The 16,681-nt window shown below is 46.3% G+C and overlaps 1 protein-coding gene across 1 annotated transcript; it reads left to right on the top strand.

The window, feature by feature from the left end:
* The first annotated feature begins 5,165 nt into the window (after nt 1-5,165).
* On the top strand, nt 5,166-15,470 carry UCMA (upper zone of growth plate and cartilage matrix associated). The gene is made up of 5 exons (XM_054590692.1): nt 5,166-5,313; nt 5,659-5,724; nt 5,825-5,920; nt 9,886-9,984; nt 14,425-15,470. The coding sequence occupies exons 1-5, from the start codon at nt 5,256-5,258 to the stop codon at nt 14,520-14,522; spliced, it is 417 nt and encodes a 138-aa protein (XP_054446667.1). The 5' UTR covers nt 5,166-5,255; the 3' UTR covers nt 14,523-15,470.
* The last annotated feature ends 1,211 nt before the right edge of the window (nt 15,471-16,681 follow it).

Below are 16,681 nucleotides of genomic sequence, written 5' to 3'. Positions count from 1 at the left end.
AGAAGATGGCCCTGGGAAGTGGCTATTTACTGACTGGTGAGGAGGTATTTTGATATTTTAGTAACTTGCATGGCCATAACAGCACTTGCATGCTGAATATCAGCCCAGGTGCCGGTGCTCTCATGGCGGCACCCCATGTAGCTATAGAAGGCCCCATGCATTTTTCGAAGCTCTTTTTTTAGCTTACATATCATATATCCTAGTGGTGATGGTGGAGGACAAATGTTTCTTGACTTCCTTGTATGAGATATGGGAAAAGCAACACACAGATAAGGGTTTATATCTTTCTCAGTGGACTCAAGGAAGTTGTTGGTCATGCTGGGAACAGAACATGAGGCTAGCAATGCTGATTTTCTTTGAATGGATACATCTCTTGTCAGACTTAACTTCACTGGGAGACTTCTAGTCAGTTTTCATAGGGACTGATAATATTTTCATGGCACACAATGAAAAAAAGCTATAAAGAAGCTCCATGACTCTCTGGCTAGGTCTTAGAGAAATGAATGTTTTTCATAGGAAAATAAGGAACCAGAAAGGTTTTAGAAATGTTGTCATGACTCATGAATCCCTCATTTTCCACACCCATCTGTGTCAACATAGTCAGCTCTAGAGGGACTTCAAATGAATTAAAACTTTTTTTGCAAACTGTCACTCTCTTGTCCAACAAATAGGCCTTCATATTCACAACTAAGTTATTTCCTTCACATCACTGCTGAGGCTTGAGGAAGTGGCAAGAAAGGTGTTCATCTATATCTTTCATGGGAGCTCCTAAGGAAGCTGAGTTCTGGGGACCCTCTGGTTTCAAGGGTCATGAGTCTCATTTTTGGTACCATCCTTAACTCTAGCAAATGGGCAGGGGTGGGAGGAGAGGCTCAGGAACATAATTAGTCCATTGAAAATGAAGTGAAATAAAAGAACACAACATATTCTTAGCATTAGGTACAGACAATGGACTTTTCTATATCCATTTTGAGATAACGCTTCCTGTTGGGCTATGGCACCTAGTGATCTCATTTGCATGGAGACACTCTCACCGCTTACCTGCATTTCCACTCACCTGAGTTGCACCCACAGTCCCTGACGGATCAGGTGATATGTTGAGTCAATGTCTTTGATGTAGTAGTTAAAATTGCACCATTAATTGCACTGACAAAGTTAAACAGACAAGGAGGACTTTGTTCTAGACTATTTCAATAGAGTAGAGAGACAACTCGACTTCACAAAGGGGTGGAGAGGTTTTAAGAGCTGGGGTGTGGGGACTAGTAGGTCACCTGTGTTTGCTAATTGGCCTTCACAGTTGCAGTAAGAAACCCACTGAAGTTGGGCATGTCCCCTCCTACAGAGACTAGGAGGTACGGTGTTATCTCCTTCAATATTTTCATTTCAAAAAGATGGTTCCCAGGTCCTTGCGAAAGAAATATTCTAGGTTATAAAACTAGCAAGAGATGGGGCGAAGCTTTGTATATATTGCAAAGGGGCAGAGTAAGGATTTATCATTGCAAGTTTTCTAAAGTAAAGGCTCTAAGTAAAGAAGCGTCAGGAGCCTACAGTTAGGAAAAAACCTGTCTAAAGTTTAGTCAAGGTGAAGAGAACATTAAGGCTGTCTTGCTCGCCCTCAATGGCAATTCACAAATGAACTACAAAATTCACTCCTGCTACTTGAGAAGAACTCTTAAGCCAGTGATAAATAAACGTGGACATCTCAGGTCCCTATACAGGTACCTTCTTATGAATAGTCTCTTGAAATGAGCTCATAAATGCTTCCTTTTAATGCACTCAACTAAGAGTATTTTCATTGATTAAGTCAATAATCATTTATGAAGCATCTATTCTGTGCCAGATACCATTTTAGGTATGAACAAGGTGGAAACTTTTCTTAAAAGAGACTTCACAGCGCTGAAGGAGCTAGATGAGTAAATGAACATTTAAAATGCAATGTGAGAGTTCCTCAAGAAAGTCAAGCCACAGATGCAAGAGTTCCACTCTTAGATATCTACCCAAGAGAAATGGGAACATATGTCTACTCAAAAACTTACACAAGAATGTTCATAACAGCATTATTTGTAACAACCAAAAGGAAAAACAACCCAAATTTTCATTAACTGATGAGTGGATAAATATGGTCTATTTCTACAATAGACTATTATCCAGCAATAAGAAGGCATGAAGCACTGATACATGCTACAACCTGGAGCAACTCTGAATGCAATGTTTGAAGTGAAAGAAGCCAGCCTCAGCAGGCCACATATAGTATGATTCCATTTAGATGGAGTGTCTAGAAGAGGCAAATCCATAGAGACAGAAAGCAGACCACTGGTTGTCCAGGGCTTTGGGGCTTGGGGAACATGGGGAGTGACTTCCAATGGCTACAGAGTTTCTTTGGGTGGTGATGAAAGTGCTCTCAGATTGACTGGTGATGGTTTGGTGTCAAACCCGTGGCCCAGGATGGCTATGAATAAGACCCAATATAAAATCATAAATTTACTTAAACTTTTTTTTTTCTCACCAGTTTTCGTCAGTGTTTGTGTATTTAATGTGTGGCCCAAGACAACTCTTCTACTTCCAGTGTGGCCCAGAGATGCCAAAAGGTTGGACTCCCTGGATACATTCACAAAATGAGAAAATGGAAAGAGCACTGGATTTGACCTCAAAAGACCTGGTTTGAATCCTACAAGTATTGTGTGCTTGATTTTTCCAATGACATGCCCTTTGAGCTTCCTCTTTCTTTCGTTTTCTCCACCTCACCAAATGATCTCACCCAGTTACCAAACTGGGAACTCAGGAGCCATCTGAAATGCACGCCTCCCACCCCTCACCGACCCTGGCTAATCATCATCAAGTCCTATTGATTCTATTTCTTCAATCTCTTTTTTAAAAGATTTTATTTAATAATTTTTAGAGAGAGAGGAAGGGAGGGAGAAAGAGAGGGAGAGAAACATCCATGTGAGAGAGAAACATCAATCAGTTGCTTCTCGCGCGTCCCTAACCTGGGGCTTGGCCCACAACCCAGGCATGTGCCCTGACAGGGAGTCAAATCGGCAAACTTTTGGTTTGCAGGCTGGCGCTCAATCCACTGAGCCATACCAACCAGGGCCTATTTCTTCAATGTTTTTAAAAGCTCTTTCCTCTCTATTCCTGTTCCTCCTGCCTTTTACCAACATGATCTCTCACCTGAACCATGGCAACAGCCGTCTGCGAGTCTTACCACTTGAGCCTAATCCCTCTCACCCTCTGTATCACTCAGAGGATGGTGTTTGTAAAAGAAACCTCATATTACTTCCTTGCTCAAAAACATGTAATGATTCATTACTCTGTCATGATAGCAAACACATACACAGTGCTCTGTGCCTTACAGGCACCATTTGAAGGACTCTGGGTGCATTAATTCTAATTCTCGCATCAATCCAAGCGATGGATAAAGGAATTGGGCACAGGGAGGTAAAATGAGTCGCCCAAGGCTGTGAAGCTGCTTAAGTCTAGAGCTGGGATTGAACCCAGGAGCCTGGCCTGGGGTCTGTGCTTATAGTCATCACACATGCTGCCTCACAAAGATGAGGGCCAAACTCTTTCCCATGACCCACATCGTGCCTACCTCAGCTCTCCACATCTCTTACACTCTGATATTACTGAACTACCTGCAGTTCCTCAAAAGGTCCTCACTCCTCTGGGCCTTTGGATAATGCCTTCCATTCTAACTGAGCTCTGGAAACCCTTGTCCTTCAAGACTTGGCTTGGAGATGCTGGATAGGTTTGCCCAAAGCTGGTTGGCCAGTGATGAGCTCAGGTGCCTGCCTTAAAATAAGTGTTCAGCAAATACATGTGACTGAAATAAATGGAAGTGAAAAGGGCAGCGAGAGGAATTAGGGTAACAAGGACAAGGATGTCACAGGTATTTCACATACCCACTTTATAACCCAGGAATCCCATCAAAATCACCCTGGCCTGTGGCCCTCTCCTCTCCCAGGTGACATCTGGTTAATCTGATAGATACATCCTTGTTGCGTCCTCATGCATGTTGCTCCTCCTGGGTCGATCCTGCAGAGCCCACCCCTGTGAAGCAGGGTCAGCCAGTGTGGAAGGGGAGCCCTGCGTGTGCGCCCAGCCACTAGGAGCCTGGACAGGTGCCAATGGCACTTTTCTCCCCTGGAAACCAGCTTATTTACATTGTTTCCTCGGCCTCAGTTACGCTCCTCTCATTAACGTTCCTTCCCTGGCCAGCGGTCTAAGTACACGAGGATATTCCTGCCCAAGCCTCCTGAAAGGGGAGCTCTGGGAGGGTGCACGGGTTGTGTCCCAGGTCTGGGGATGACCGCCATTAGGGAAATTCTGAACAATGCCCAAAGTCAGTTCTGCGGTCGGTAACAGAGAGTTGAAGATCGTTTATATAGATGACAGTATCGAGACATCTCCAAAGACACTGTGCTCCGATGACCCCGTAGAGCTCTGATGCCATTGGTGTCCCCATTTGTGGGAACCCATTTTTCTCCCCTACATGGGGCGTGCCTTTGTCTGTCTAGAGGAGTACGCCCAGCTGGGTGCTCTGCCCACGCTGCACACTCTGCCCTCCACAGAGGTCGGCTGACTCTGCCTCTCTTCCTCAACGTCTTGAAAGGGCTCCAGGTCCTCAGGCTGAGGGGTCCACGCTTTGATTGACAGTGAGTGTCAGCTGGAGACAAAGTGTCAAGGCAAGGGGTACTCTGGTTACCACCAGAATATCCCACCTGCCTGTGCAAGCATCACCCCGGTGGGGGTCTTCCTGCCTTTTTGGTCCCTCCCTGCTTGACTTCTGAGTCAAAGTCCCACTTGAGCCCCTCTTCCTCCCTTCCGCAGGCTGCAGCCTCTGGGACGAGAGTCCCCACCTCCTTTGCAGAAAGTGCCAAGAGTCCATTGAAACTTGCCCTTGGTCTCTGGAATCCTGACTCTGAGACCGGGCATTCCGACAGCAACTCCTTGGGTGCGGATCTTGGAAAGGTCACTTCAGAGCTGTCTCGGCCCAGGCCCCAAGGACAGGCTCTGCTTCTGTGAGGTTTGCAAGGTGCCAAAAACATCTCTGGTGCTCCGGCAGGAGCAGCCAATGGAAACCACGACCGGGACCCCTCCCATTCCCCCCCTCAGTGGCATCCCAGCCTCCTGAATGTCTCCTCCCTCTCTCCTGGCCTGTCCGACACAGCAGTGAGGACCCAGAGGCCTCAGGGTCTGCAGAGCCCTCTCTGTGTGCCCTGTGGTTCTCAGACAGAGCCTCATCCTCTCTAAAGATGGCCTGGAGACAGCTGCTCCTTGTCTCCTGTTTCTCGGCTGCGATGCTTCTGTCCAGTGAGTATGGGGAGGCTCTGGGATGGACAGGTGTTAGGTGAGGCTGCTCAGGTGGCTGGTCCAGAGACAAAGGGGGGTGCTTATCTATAAAACGGCTGTGCTTGGAGTGTGTGTGTGTGTGTGTGTGTGTGTGTGTGTGTGTGTGTGTGTAACACAATACAACACAGAGAAAACAGCTTGCCTGGTGGTTTCCTGGGGAGATCAGCCCTGAGCTGGTATGTGTGGGACCCAGGAACCATACCAGGGCCTGGCAAGTTGCAGAGCCTGGGAAGGACTGGCCTGGCCTGGCTGGGGTGAGGGTCCCTTGGGTGTGCTGCAGTCCTCACTCTGTGCTCTTGTCCACAGTGCTGCAGGAGGGCACAGGCATGTCAGTGGGCACCAGGCAGGTGGCCAGGCAAGAGGCCCAGGAAGGTGAGTGCGGGGACCGCGCCGTGGTGCGGGCAGCGGGGCCGGACCCCGCGGCAGCCCCGGTGGGCCTGTGCTGGTTATGACTGGCCCTTTCGGGTTTCAGGAGTGGAACAGAAGATTTTCATGCAGGAATCAGATGCCTCGAATTTCCTCAAGAAGCGTGGCAAGCGGTCCCTCAAATCCCGAGATGAGGTCAATGGTAAGGATGCAGGCGACCTGCCTTCTGCTGGTCCCCCCGGTCCTTTCTCTCTCCCAGTCAACTGGACTGTGGGGACCACGGCAAGGGACTGAGGGCTCAATCAAGGTCCTTGGACATCGCAGAGACTGCAGCTCTTAATTAGAGATCCCATATTTCCTTAATGGCAGGTCACATCTTTTTGACTGACTGCGCTGTCAGGGTAAGGAACCAAAAGGGACAGTGCCACATGTGCTTCACAGTGATCAGACACATCCTGGTTTCAGAAAGTTAAAAACATAAAAGAGAAAATCTATGTTCTGGGAACACAGTATCTCAGTATCTCAGTGTGTGCTTTTTGGAGTATTGCAAAGTGAGCCCTTATGAGCAAGAGCAATAGCATTGTGAGCAGGGATGGGACAAAATGGGACTCGGAGCTGGGATTGTGGGTTTGGTGACGGCTTTCTGCTAAGTGGCCTTGGCCAGTTCCTCTCCCTGGACCCAAGTTCCCTTATTTAAAAGCCCCTGAAAGCGTGATGTTCAGTCAGCACACTTGTTCTTAATGCTTTTGGGAGGCCTTTGGGCTCAGAGGCCAGTCTTCTCAGCCTGAAGGATTCCTGGTGTCACCTTCCTAGCAGGGACCCTCATATCCATGGCCTGACAATCCTCAAAGGCTTTTGAGTTTTCTGCCCTTGAACTAGATTCTTCCAAGGACTCTGAGTGCTGACTGTCTCCGAGTCTATGGCTTGATTCATTAGTTGCGCGTGTGTCTGAATAAACTCTTTGTATTGCTCAGCACACTCAGTAAGGTAACTTATTCCATAAAAATAACAGGACTGTTTTCAAATGATGGGGAAGAAAAGAGCAGAAAATACTGGGAGATAAAATTCCTTTTAAAAAATGGATAAATATTAACCACACTGGGAAAATTTCCAGGCCTCACACAATTTGGGATTTAAAAGTTAGCAAATGTCAAGAAACACCGAAAAGACTGATAGAGGTTGGGCAGTTCTTGATAGAAACCTGAGAAGCAATTTTTTGGCAGACGTCCAGTGGGGAACAGGCATGAATTTTAGAGGCAAATAGTTTCCATCCTTGGAAACTGAGCTGACAAAGAGGTGCATGACTAAGGCAGAGGTTTCTCACCTGAAATAGAACCTCAGGGTGGGGGGGCCCAGGACAGCTTGGAGAACACCGAGGATGTACCTGAGTGCATCTCTTGTCACCTGGTGAATTTGTATGGATGAGCAGGAGATCAATGACCAATTATGTCTCAGGTTGAGTAAAAGGTAAGTGATAAACCTGAATTTGAAAGGAGGAAACAGCCATCTAACATCTCTAAGTTTCTGGGGAAAGGTGCAGATTGCTTTAGGGGGGAAGGAGGAACTACTCCAACGAAATGCCTGCTTTTGAGAAGAGATGTGCACAATGCATGGCGTAAGGATAGCATCTGGTCCCAAGAATTTAAGTTGTTTTTATTCATTGCTAAGTCATAGGGACAGTTTGTGGCACCTCCAAAAAGGCAATTTGGGAAGATTGTTGCTTTTCTGGAGTAATGCTTATTTAGGAATTGGCAGTGGCTCATGGAGCACCTGCTTAAAGTCTAAACTCCCTGCCCTGCCCTCTTTCCCTGCCCCCCTACCCCCAGGCAGCTTTCTGGTATCTGGTGCATCACTGGGGCTTGTGGTGGGTTGTAAGGGGGGTTCTGCTGTGCACAGTGTGTTCTGTCCAGCGGTGGAGTGTGGGTGCCTGGAGCTCTGGCCCCAGTCCCAGCTCTGCCTTGATCAGCTGCGTGACCTTAATTAAATCTCTGCACCTCTCCGAGTCTGAATCCCCTCCTAAGAAGTGTGTGAATGTGGGGCAAGAGGCGAGGCATGGGGAAGGGCTGGAACGCCAGTCCCTTCTGTTGGACTAAAGATGACCGCAGCTCATCATGCAGGTGAAGGGGCAAGTGTGCGAAAAGCATGGGATTTACCTAAAGAACTTGCCCTGAGACCAATTCAGATAGTTTGATTTTCATTTGGGTTAAATTAAACAATATGAACGTAATATGAATAACTAGTAGTTAATCAATTTACTTATTCTTTGCTCATTTAATCAATTTACTTACTTGCCAGAAGAATTTGAGATGGTTCATGGTATTATCGTTTCGCAAAGAAATACTACTTGTTTCTCCCAGCACGCTTATGCTGTGGGGTGGAACAGAAAATCCAGTGGCTTTCCTCAGTCTTCTGCTTCCATCATAAACTCTCCACCTCATCTTGCACATCTAACCTGGTGGGGGCAACAGGAACTCAGTCTCCCTGCTTTGATGTGATGGGAATCATACCTTACATCCTGGGAGGGTGGAGGCATACCCAGGGGCCGGTTCCTCCTGCACCAGACGTGGTCTTCCTGATGTCATGGATTTTTCCAGTTGAAGCCCAGACAAAAGAAATATCTTGAAATATGTGCGTGTGCTTTAAATGATTTCCACCGGACAACCATAGTCCTTGCACCAAAGAGGTCGATGTGAAGATTTGAGGGCAGGAATGGATGAACTTGAAAACTAATTTATTTTACACCTAAAAATCTAAAATGTAGAAAGTTTTTTTTTCCGGGCTAAATTAGAGCAGGTGAACAACAGCTGTACCTGTGATGAGGTGGGATATCGTCGTTCAGGTGGGATTCCCTTTGGGGTTCAAGGTATTATTGGCGAGTTTCATTTTTCACCCACCAAAGAATGGTTGCCATATTTATGTGTTCTCAGACAGTCCCAGTTTTCACTGGGGGTATTTCTTTCAGCCTAAAAGTGTACCTCCAATTTTATAATATGGAACTCAGATTCCTCATTTAAAAGTTTACAGCCAACTCTACTGGAATAACTGCCTTACAAATTAAGGGATCTCTACGGTTAGTATTTTCATCAGGAAGGTTGCCTGACTGCCCCATATCCTGCACTAGCTCTCTATTGCTGTATAACAACCAATCCCCAACCTAGCAGTTTAAACAAATTACCCCCCCCCCAAATTTAACAGCTTAAAACAACAAACATTTATTGTTTCACATTTGCTAGGGTCAGAAATCTAGGTCTAATTAACTGGTAGCCTCTGGCTCAGGGTTTCTCAATAGGCTGCAGTCATCTGAAAACAAGATTCATTTTCATGCTCAGTCATATTGCTGTTGGCAAGCCTCGGTCCTTGCTACTGGCCAAGTACGCCACTTTCTTGCCATGAGTGAGCCTCTTCTTCATAAGATAGCTTACAACATGGCAGCTGGCTTCTCTGAGTGAGAGCAAAACCAAGAGAGACACCGACCCACTCAAGACAAAAGCCACAGTCTTGTTTGTAGTCACATTCCATCACTTTTGCCATATTCTGTCCATGAGCAGCAAGTCACTAAGCCAGAAACACATGAGGGGAGAGGATTACCATACCTAGGGGTGTGAGTATCGGGGATCATCTTAGATCCCCTACCACAGGCCATTGCTGTATAGATTTCTATCACAGCAACCATAATGCCTCTTAGTAGAGAGAGAATCTCTCTTCTTTGCTTCTTTAATCCCAGTGCTTATCATACATTCTGGCCATGAGAGGTGCTCAAAGATGTTGAATGGACTTGAAGGTATTAGTTAATGTGAAATGAACTTTAAGCTGGACGACTCCCTCTTATCATTTATTTCTGATCATTAGACTTCTAGTTTCTAAGTGGCCTAGTATACCTGGATATACCACTTGTTTTATGAGTGAAGCTAAATTGCTTCATATTTTGGGGTCTCAGTCCTCTCATTTGTACAAAGAGGTGTTGGCTGGGAAGACCTCCTAGATCCTTCAAGTTTGAAAGTCTATTCCAGAAGTAAACCATTTCAGTGAAGCCTTCACAAAAAGAACAAAACAAAAAACCCCTTCCCAACCAGATTAAATTTCTTAGGCAAAATGACTGGTGTTCCCTTAAATATGTGCAGATCCCCTTATTCTTGGGGGCAACTGTCACCTCTTGCCTTTTCACAGCGGAGAACAGGCAGAAACTGCGGGCTGACGAGCTACGAAGAGAATATCACGAGGAACAACGAAACGAGTTTGAGAACTTTGCGGAGGAGCAAAATGACGGTAAGAGCTCTTCAGCCAGCCTCTCTGGGGAGTGGGGCTTTGTGGGAAAATCATGAGTTGCCTCTACTTCTTCTGCCTAAGTTTTAATTAGAGGAGAAAGGGAAGCTCTACTCTCGTGTCTATGGGAGTTTAAGGGAGAAAGTCATAAATTGGCCATTGGACTTGAAAAGGGATGGAAAAGAATAGTACCCCTTGGTTACCATGAGCTCAGGGGCTGTGGGGCTGGGGGCGTTGGGGGATGGCTGCATTTTCCCCTACGTGGGTATCGCTGTGTGGCTGGTGTCCTCTGTCTTAGCGCCAACGCTAGTGGCTTAGCACTGGTAGAGTGGGGTGGGAAGGATTCCAAACACAGTTTCAAGTGTCTTGGATTCACATCAGTGTAATGGCTCTAGGAACTACTCATCCTGGAAAACCAAGGCCTTCGTTTACCTGTTCACTATACTCAGCATCTTATCTGACGGGTGGAAGCAAACCAGGAAAACTCAGAAAGCACTGGTCACTGGTGCCCTGCCTTGGGCCCTTCCCCACATCTAACACCGACATCTATGGGCAATATGAAGGCTCCAACATGCCCACAGCATCCAGCATTTGCATGGTTTGCTTGTGCCCTTACCCAGTTGCTATTAGTATCTTCCCTGCTAAGTGTCTTTGCTTCAGTGTGTCTCACCATGCAATCAGCACATCTCATTCAGCACATCACCGGGCTCCTGCCTCCCCCAGGAATGCTGATTTAATCAAGTCCTCATTGGAGGCAGCTGGGTGTGGACGTGGGCAGGCGTAAAGTGAGGCTCTGTCTTTGAACCATACAGCCTTCCACCAGGTTGAATTTGATTTTGGATCTTCTAGGTGCCTTCAAGTGTCATCCAAGCAAAAGTCCATAGGAACATTTAATAGGGATCAGGCCAGCAAGCCTGTGTGTGTGAGTGCGTGTGCGCACACATTTCTTTTCTTGGTCTTTCAAGGCTGAGGTGCTCCTGGGCAAGCTCCTGGATGCATATGAACTTAGACATAGGCCCCAGTTTAGGTAACCTTTGTTAGAGAAAGTCAGCGATTTCAGTTCTGAAGTTGTCACTTCCTGGCTTGTTCACTCTGGAGGATTTGGGAGGTAACACCCTCTCAGGGCACCTCGTAATGAAAGGATGTGATCACCAGATACATGAGGGCTGCAGGCCATGCCCGTTGCTCTGCAGTGGCTCCTGGCTGAGCCCTGTGGCAGACGTTGGGCTTGCCTCCTGACAAAGCAAAGTCTGCTGGGAACAACCCAGGCTGTTGCTGCTCAGAGGCGAACATTTCTTTCGGAGATTTGTTTACTTTGGTGGACAGCATGGGGAGAGGCATTTTAAAAACGAGAATGTGGCCTCCAAAATTCCTTCAGCATCTTTTTTTTTAACTGATAGTATTAATAACAGCATTTTATTTTGTGTCTTTTTAACTGCTTCAAGTCCAAATCGCTAGCATATGGGTGGAAAATATTCACTGTTTTTTTTGTTTCATGATGAAATTAGGATGAGAGGTTAGACACCTCAGGGATGACAGGTCCTCCAACAAAGCCAGAGGAGACAAAGTTAAGGACCTCAGGCCTCGCTCACAAAGACGAAGACACTGCAGGGCAGGGCACAGGCCTTCGGGGACTGTAGTGAGGACAGCTGTTATCACTGGTGAGCACTTGTTCCCTCGGGCAGGGGACTGAACCACCCAACCCTTACAATCAGCCTCTGAGGTCTTAGAAATTCCATTTTACAGTTTCAAAACCCACCCTCAGACAGGAAACATGAACTCCCAAGGTGACATAGCTAGTAAGGGATCCGAACTAAGCCAGCAAAGTTCATGTTCTTGTAAATGAAGAATGATCGGATGTGTAGAGGTCCTGGAGATCTTTGATGCAGAAACTGGCGAGTAAGGATGAAATAAGGGGGTTAAAACTGGGGGACCAGAGCGGGGTCTTTCCAGAGCTTCAGGAAGGAGGCAGAGAGGTGGATCAGGCCCAGCAACCCAAGGACAAATTTTGACAAAGGTGAAACTCAATCTGATTTTACTCCTCTTTCCTGGCTTCTGCCGAAGAACACTGATGCCCTGTGGCCAGGTGGCCGGAAACCTGCGTCCAAGGGCAGTGCTCAGAGCTCTTCCCAAGGCCTTCACTCCCAGCTGCCCACATCTGCCATCAGGACTCGGGTTTCAGCTGTCTTTATACGACAATGTAATCAATTCACAGAATAATTGAGAGCAGTGGGATGTTCCTCCTCTCGCTGAGGTTCTTGCTTCATAAAAACAAATGTTGAGGGATTAGCACAGGCAACCAGAAGGACTTAGATTTCTACTGGAGGAATTTTAGACAGGTGGTCTGGAGGGAGATTTCTGGACAAGAGTGGCCTGCCTTCCTGGAGACCTGAAAATCCCCTCCAAGACTTCTCTATCAACCTACCCAGCACACTGGTCCTGGCTTGGGGAAGGTGGACAGGAGAGATTAGAGCCTCACTCAGCTCTGCCACGGCTCCTCATTGCAACTCTGCTTAAAACCACCAGCTTCCCAGGGCAAAAATAACTGAGACCTGCCTCCAAAAGCTCCAGGATAAACAGTGTGCTGAGCTCCCACTTCTAAGGCCTAAGAGGCAGCATATGTCTGCTTCCACCTGCAAAGCCACAAGCCTAAACCAAGCCATCCTCGGCCTGGCTGCATAACAAAGGATGCCTGGCCACAAGTGGGCCCTGACACAAAAACCAAGGGTCAGGGCCTCTGGTCTTTACCTGGAAGGCCTTCCTTTTCTCTAAGTAAAATGGCCTAAGAAGAGTCTGGCATAGCCTAGGGGAAGAATCATGCTCTCAAGATTGGCAAAGAGCAGCTGGTCTGCCCAGCCTGAGGAAGGTCTGACCAGCCAACCGCTAAAACCCAAAGCTCCAGACTGGGCTCAACTCTGTGAGCTGTCTGTCTTCGGAGTACCAAGTCTCCAAGGGGGTTTTCAGCACCAAGGGTAGCACCAACTCGAAGCTCCCATAGGATGGAAACGTTCCTAGCTGCCACGTCGCCTGACCACCCAGTGGTGACAAGGAGCCCTTTCTATTGAGGTCATCTGGCTCTCACATGTGCAAAGGTGCCTTTTCTCCACACTGCAAAGGCACCAGGCCATGCTGTTAGCTCACTGCACAGAGGATGCATTTCACTAGCACTAAAGTCAGCTTCACAGGCTTTTTGATCCTTAATCTTATCTTCTTCTGTTAGGACTTCCCACCCGGCAACATTTTTCAAAAATACTTTAAAAATTGTGATAAAATATATATAGCATACATTTTCCACCTTAACTAATTTTACATGTATAATTCAGTGGCATTTAGTGCCTTTACAATGTTGTGCAACCGTCACTATTTCCAAAACATTTCATCACCTCAAACAGAAACTCTGCACCCAATTATGCAATAACTGTCCATTCTGCACAGCCCATTCTAATATATTTTCTGTTTCTATGAATTTGCCTATTCTAGATATTTCATAGAAGTAGACATATTTCACAATATGATTTTTTTGTGTCTAGTGTATTTCACTTAGTGTGTTTCAAGGTTCATTACTGTTGTAGCATGTCTCAGAAGGTAATCCCTATTTATTGCTGAATAATACGTGCATACATACATGTATACGTATATCTCACATTTTGTTAATCCACTCATTGGGTCCTATTTTCAGTTCTTTTATGTATAGTCCTAAGATTGGAACTGTTGGCTCACATGATAATTCTGTTTAACTTTTTGAGGAGCTGCACAGAAAATGAGGACTTTCTTACACATTAAAAACTTCCTTCTGATCTTTTTAACCTTTTGCTATGAAAAATTTCAAATATATATAAATAACTATACAGGATAATGAACCTCCACATAACAACACCCAGAATTAACAATTGTCAAGATTTCCCCCACACTTGCTTCCTTCCATCCCTTTTTCCAATTAGTTTTAAAAACATTATTTTTAAAACCCAGAAAACACAGGACACGGTAGAGAAAACAATTACTCACAATCCCATCACTTGAAGTGGACAATTATTTCTTTCCATGATTTTTTCCACAGTACAGCTTACAGTCTATTTTTATTACTATTTTGTTACTTTGGTATTTTCTGTCTTAGGTATTACAACTCTGGGCCAGTCCCTGTGCTGGGGTGTAGGGAAGGGGCGCTGAACTGGGACGCCAGAGCCGGCTCTCCGCTCTCTTGGCAGCCGGCGCCCTGACTCTCCCCTGTCTGGACCTGATTCTTACAATAAGACCTTTGGACTCTGTGTTCTCTCAGGTCCCGTCAGCTCCAGCGTTCAATGTCTGCCACTGATGTACAAAGGAACAGTTGGTTCATGGCACCGCAGAGTGGGCAGTTGGGTGGACAGCTGCCAAGGCAGCGTGGTGGCTCTCTTCAGGTCAGAGTCCTCTCCATCCTAACACGGTTTTCTGCCTCCTCTCCAGAACAGCAAGAGAGAAGCCGGGAGGCTATTGAACAATGGCGCCAGTGGCATTATGACGGCCTGTACCCACCATATCTCTATAACCGCCACCACATCTGACCTCATTGTCACAAACCCGGAAGACGGGGCTAGAAACGCATTATACTCACCCCAGGTGTTCTTCTCCAGGTGTTTGGGCAACTCTTTCCCACACAAACAGGTCCCTTCAAAGGGTCTCAACTTGAGGTGTGCTGTGGTAAACACATAAGCCCCTTCTGATGAGTTAAAATGCTCTGGCTTTCGCTTCTTTGCAGATGAATTCTGAGGTGAGCAAATACCCATGGGGCAGCCTGGCACCAAACCTACAGTGGTTTCCTCTTGCTTAGTCATTGTTTCTGAAGTAAGAGTCCCTTTTGATACAACAATGAAAAGAATCACAGTAGAGAGAGAAGATTCCATGTTTGCTTATAGCTTACAAATAAACATGTTGAGTCAACAATGCATTACATTCTCGAATCCCAAACTGAAAGGTGCCAACCTACCTCCGCGGAGGTGCAATGTTCCTCACACTGACTTGGGTGTTTGAAAGCTTGAACTCAGGAGTACTGTTCACTGTTTCCTTGGTATGTCTCAGTAGTCACATGAGAGAACAATGCTAAAACAATTATTTTGGTGAAAGCATTCTCTGAGATGGTTACAGGGTCCAGGTGCACCTCTGAAGAGTTAACGTTCATTTGACTGTGGTTTTTTAACTGCATCAATCAGAAGCCCGGGTTACAGCAAAGCCAGTTGTAACCCAAATAAGAAAAGAGATGAAACTGAGTTTTGGTATCATCTTCTTTTTCTTCATAGTGCCTGTATTATTTTGTTAGGGCTGCCATAACAAAATACCACAAACTAGGTGGCTTAAAACAATAAAAATGTGTTCTCTCTCAGTTCTGGGGGCTAGAAGTCTGAAATCAAGGTGTTGTCAGAGCCACACTCCAGTCAAAGGCTCTAGGAGAGGATCCTTCCTTGCCTCTTCCTGCTTCCTGCAGCCCGCGCTTCCTTGGCTTGTGGCAGCTTCACTCCACTGTCACACGGCCTTCTCTGCCCATGTCTTCACATACTCCTCTCCCTGTCCTTCTGTGTTTCTTCTCCTCTTCCTATATGGACACAGTCATGTCAAGCAAAGAGTCCACCCCACTAACCTCATCTTAACCCGATTATATCTGCAAGGCCCCTTTTTCCAAATATGGCCACATTCGCAGGTGCCAGAGGTTAGGACTTTAGCATCTCTTCTGGGGGGGTCCAATTCACTACTAGTAGTGCCCCTTTCTTTTCTCCCAACCACTCTGCCTCCCTGCCCCAGACTCAGTGTCTCTTCTTCTTCCATCCTTGCTCTCAACGACCTTCAGGAATTCCACACTGAGAATGCAGAAGACTCCAGAACAGCTTACACAGGTACCTCTGTGGGGTCACAGCACTCTGGAGGACAGAGGACTCTAGATAAAAAATAAGCATCCATGCTTGATAAAAAATAAGCATCCATGCTTGGCCACCTCCGTGCCCCCACCTCTGGGCCCTCTGCTTCCTCCATGACTGGGGTCCCTGGCCCGCTAGTCCAGCCTGCTTTTGAGGTTGGGCTTCCAGGGCACTACAGGACAACTTTCTTTTGAGGAAGAGCTGCTCAGCTGTGGTAAAATACTCCACCAGAGACAGTCTCTTTTTTGGATCAGGATACTTTGGAATTAAAGCCTGTTTTTTAAAGAAATTTTTAAAAGATTGATAAAAATTTTACTTTTTCAGTTAAGATAAAAATGATTTTATTTTAACTTTAGTAATTTATTCTTCAATATTCCTCCTTTCTTATGGAGTTTTGGACATTTTTTGCAGGTCAAGTCTGCTGGCGATGAATTCACTCAGTTTGTCTTTGTCTGACAAGTCTTCTTTGTTTCCTCCTTCCCTTTTTTTTTAATTCGGTTACAGCTGTCCAGCTTTTTTCCCTGTGGCTCTCACCTGCCCCCGCCTCAACTTCCACAGTCAATCCCCTTACCCATTGTCTGTCCCCCAAACATTCTAGTGATGAAGCAATTCAGCATTTTCCAAATCACCTTATATATATAGTCAGCACTGTATTTTCTCACACAGACTCGAAGCAGGAGCTGAACTGGCCTTGGTAAGGAAGGACAGGCATTGGGTTACCCCTGCCATGGTGAGCAGGGCAGGTAGAACAGAGCAGCCATTCTCCTCCCAGCGGTCTGGGATTCGTAATCTGGAGACTCAGGCTTGGGGCACAA

This window comes from Pteronotus mesoamericanus, unplaced genomic scaffold (genome assembly GCF_021234165.1).
Source record: "Pteronotus mesoamericanus isolate MK-2021 breed Mesoamerican mustached bat unplaced genomic scaffold, CSHL_Meso_final contig_130, whole genome shotgun sequence".
In the NCBI taxonomy this organism is placed as follows: domain Eukaryota; kingdom Metazoa; phylum Chordata; class Mammalia; order Chiroptera; family Mormoopidae; genus Pteronotus; species Pteronotus mesoamericanus.
This window is presented reverse-complemented; position numbering and strand designations above follow the sequence as displayed.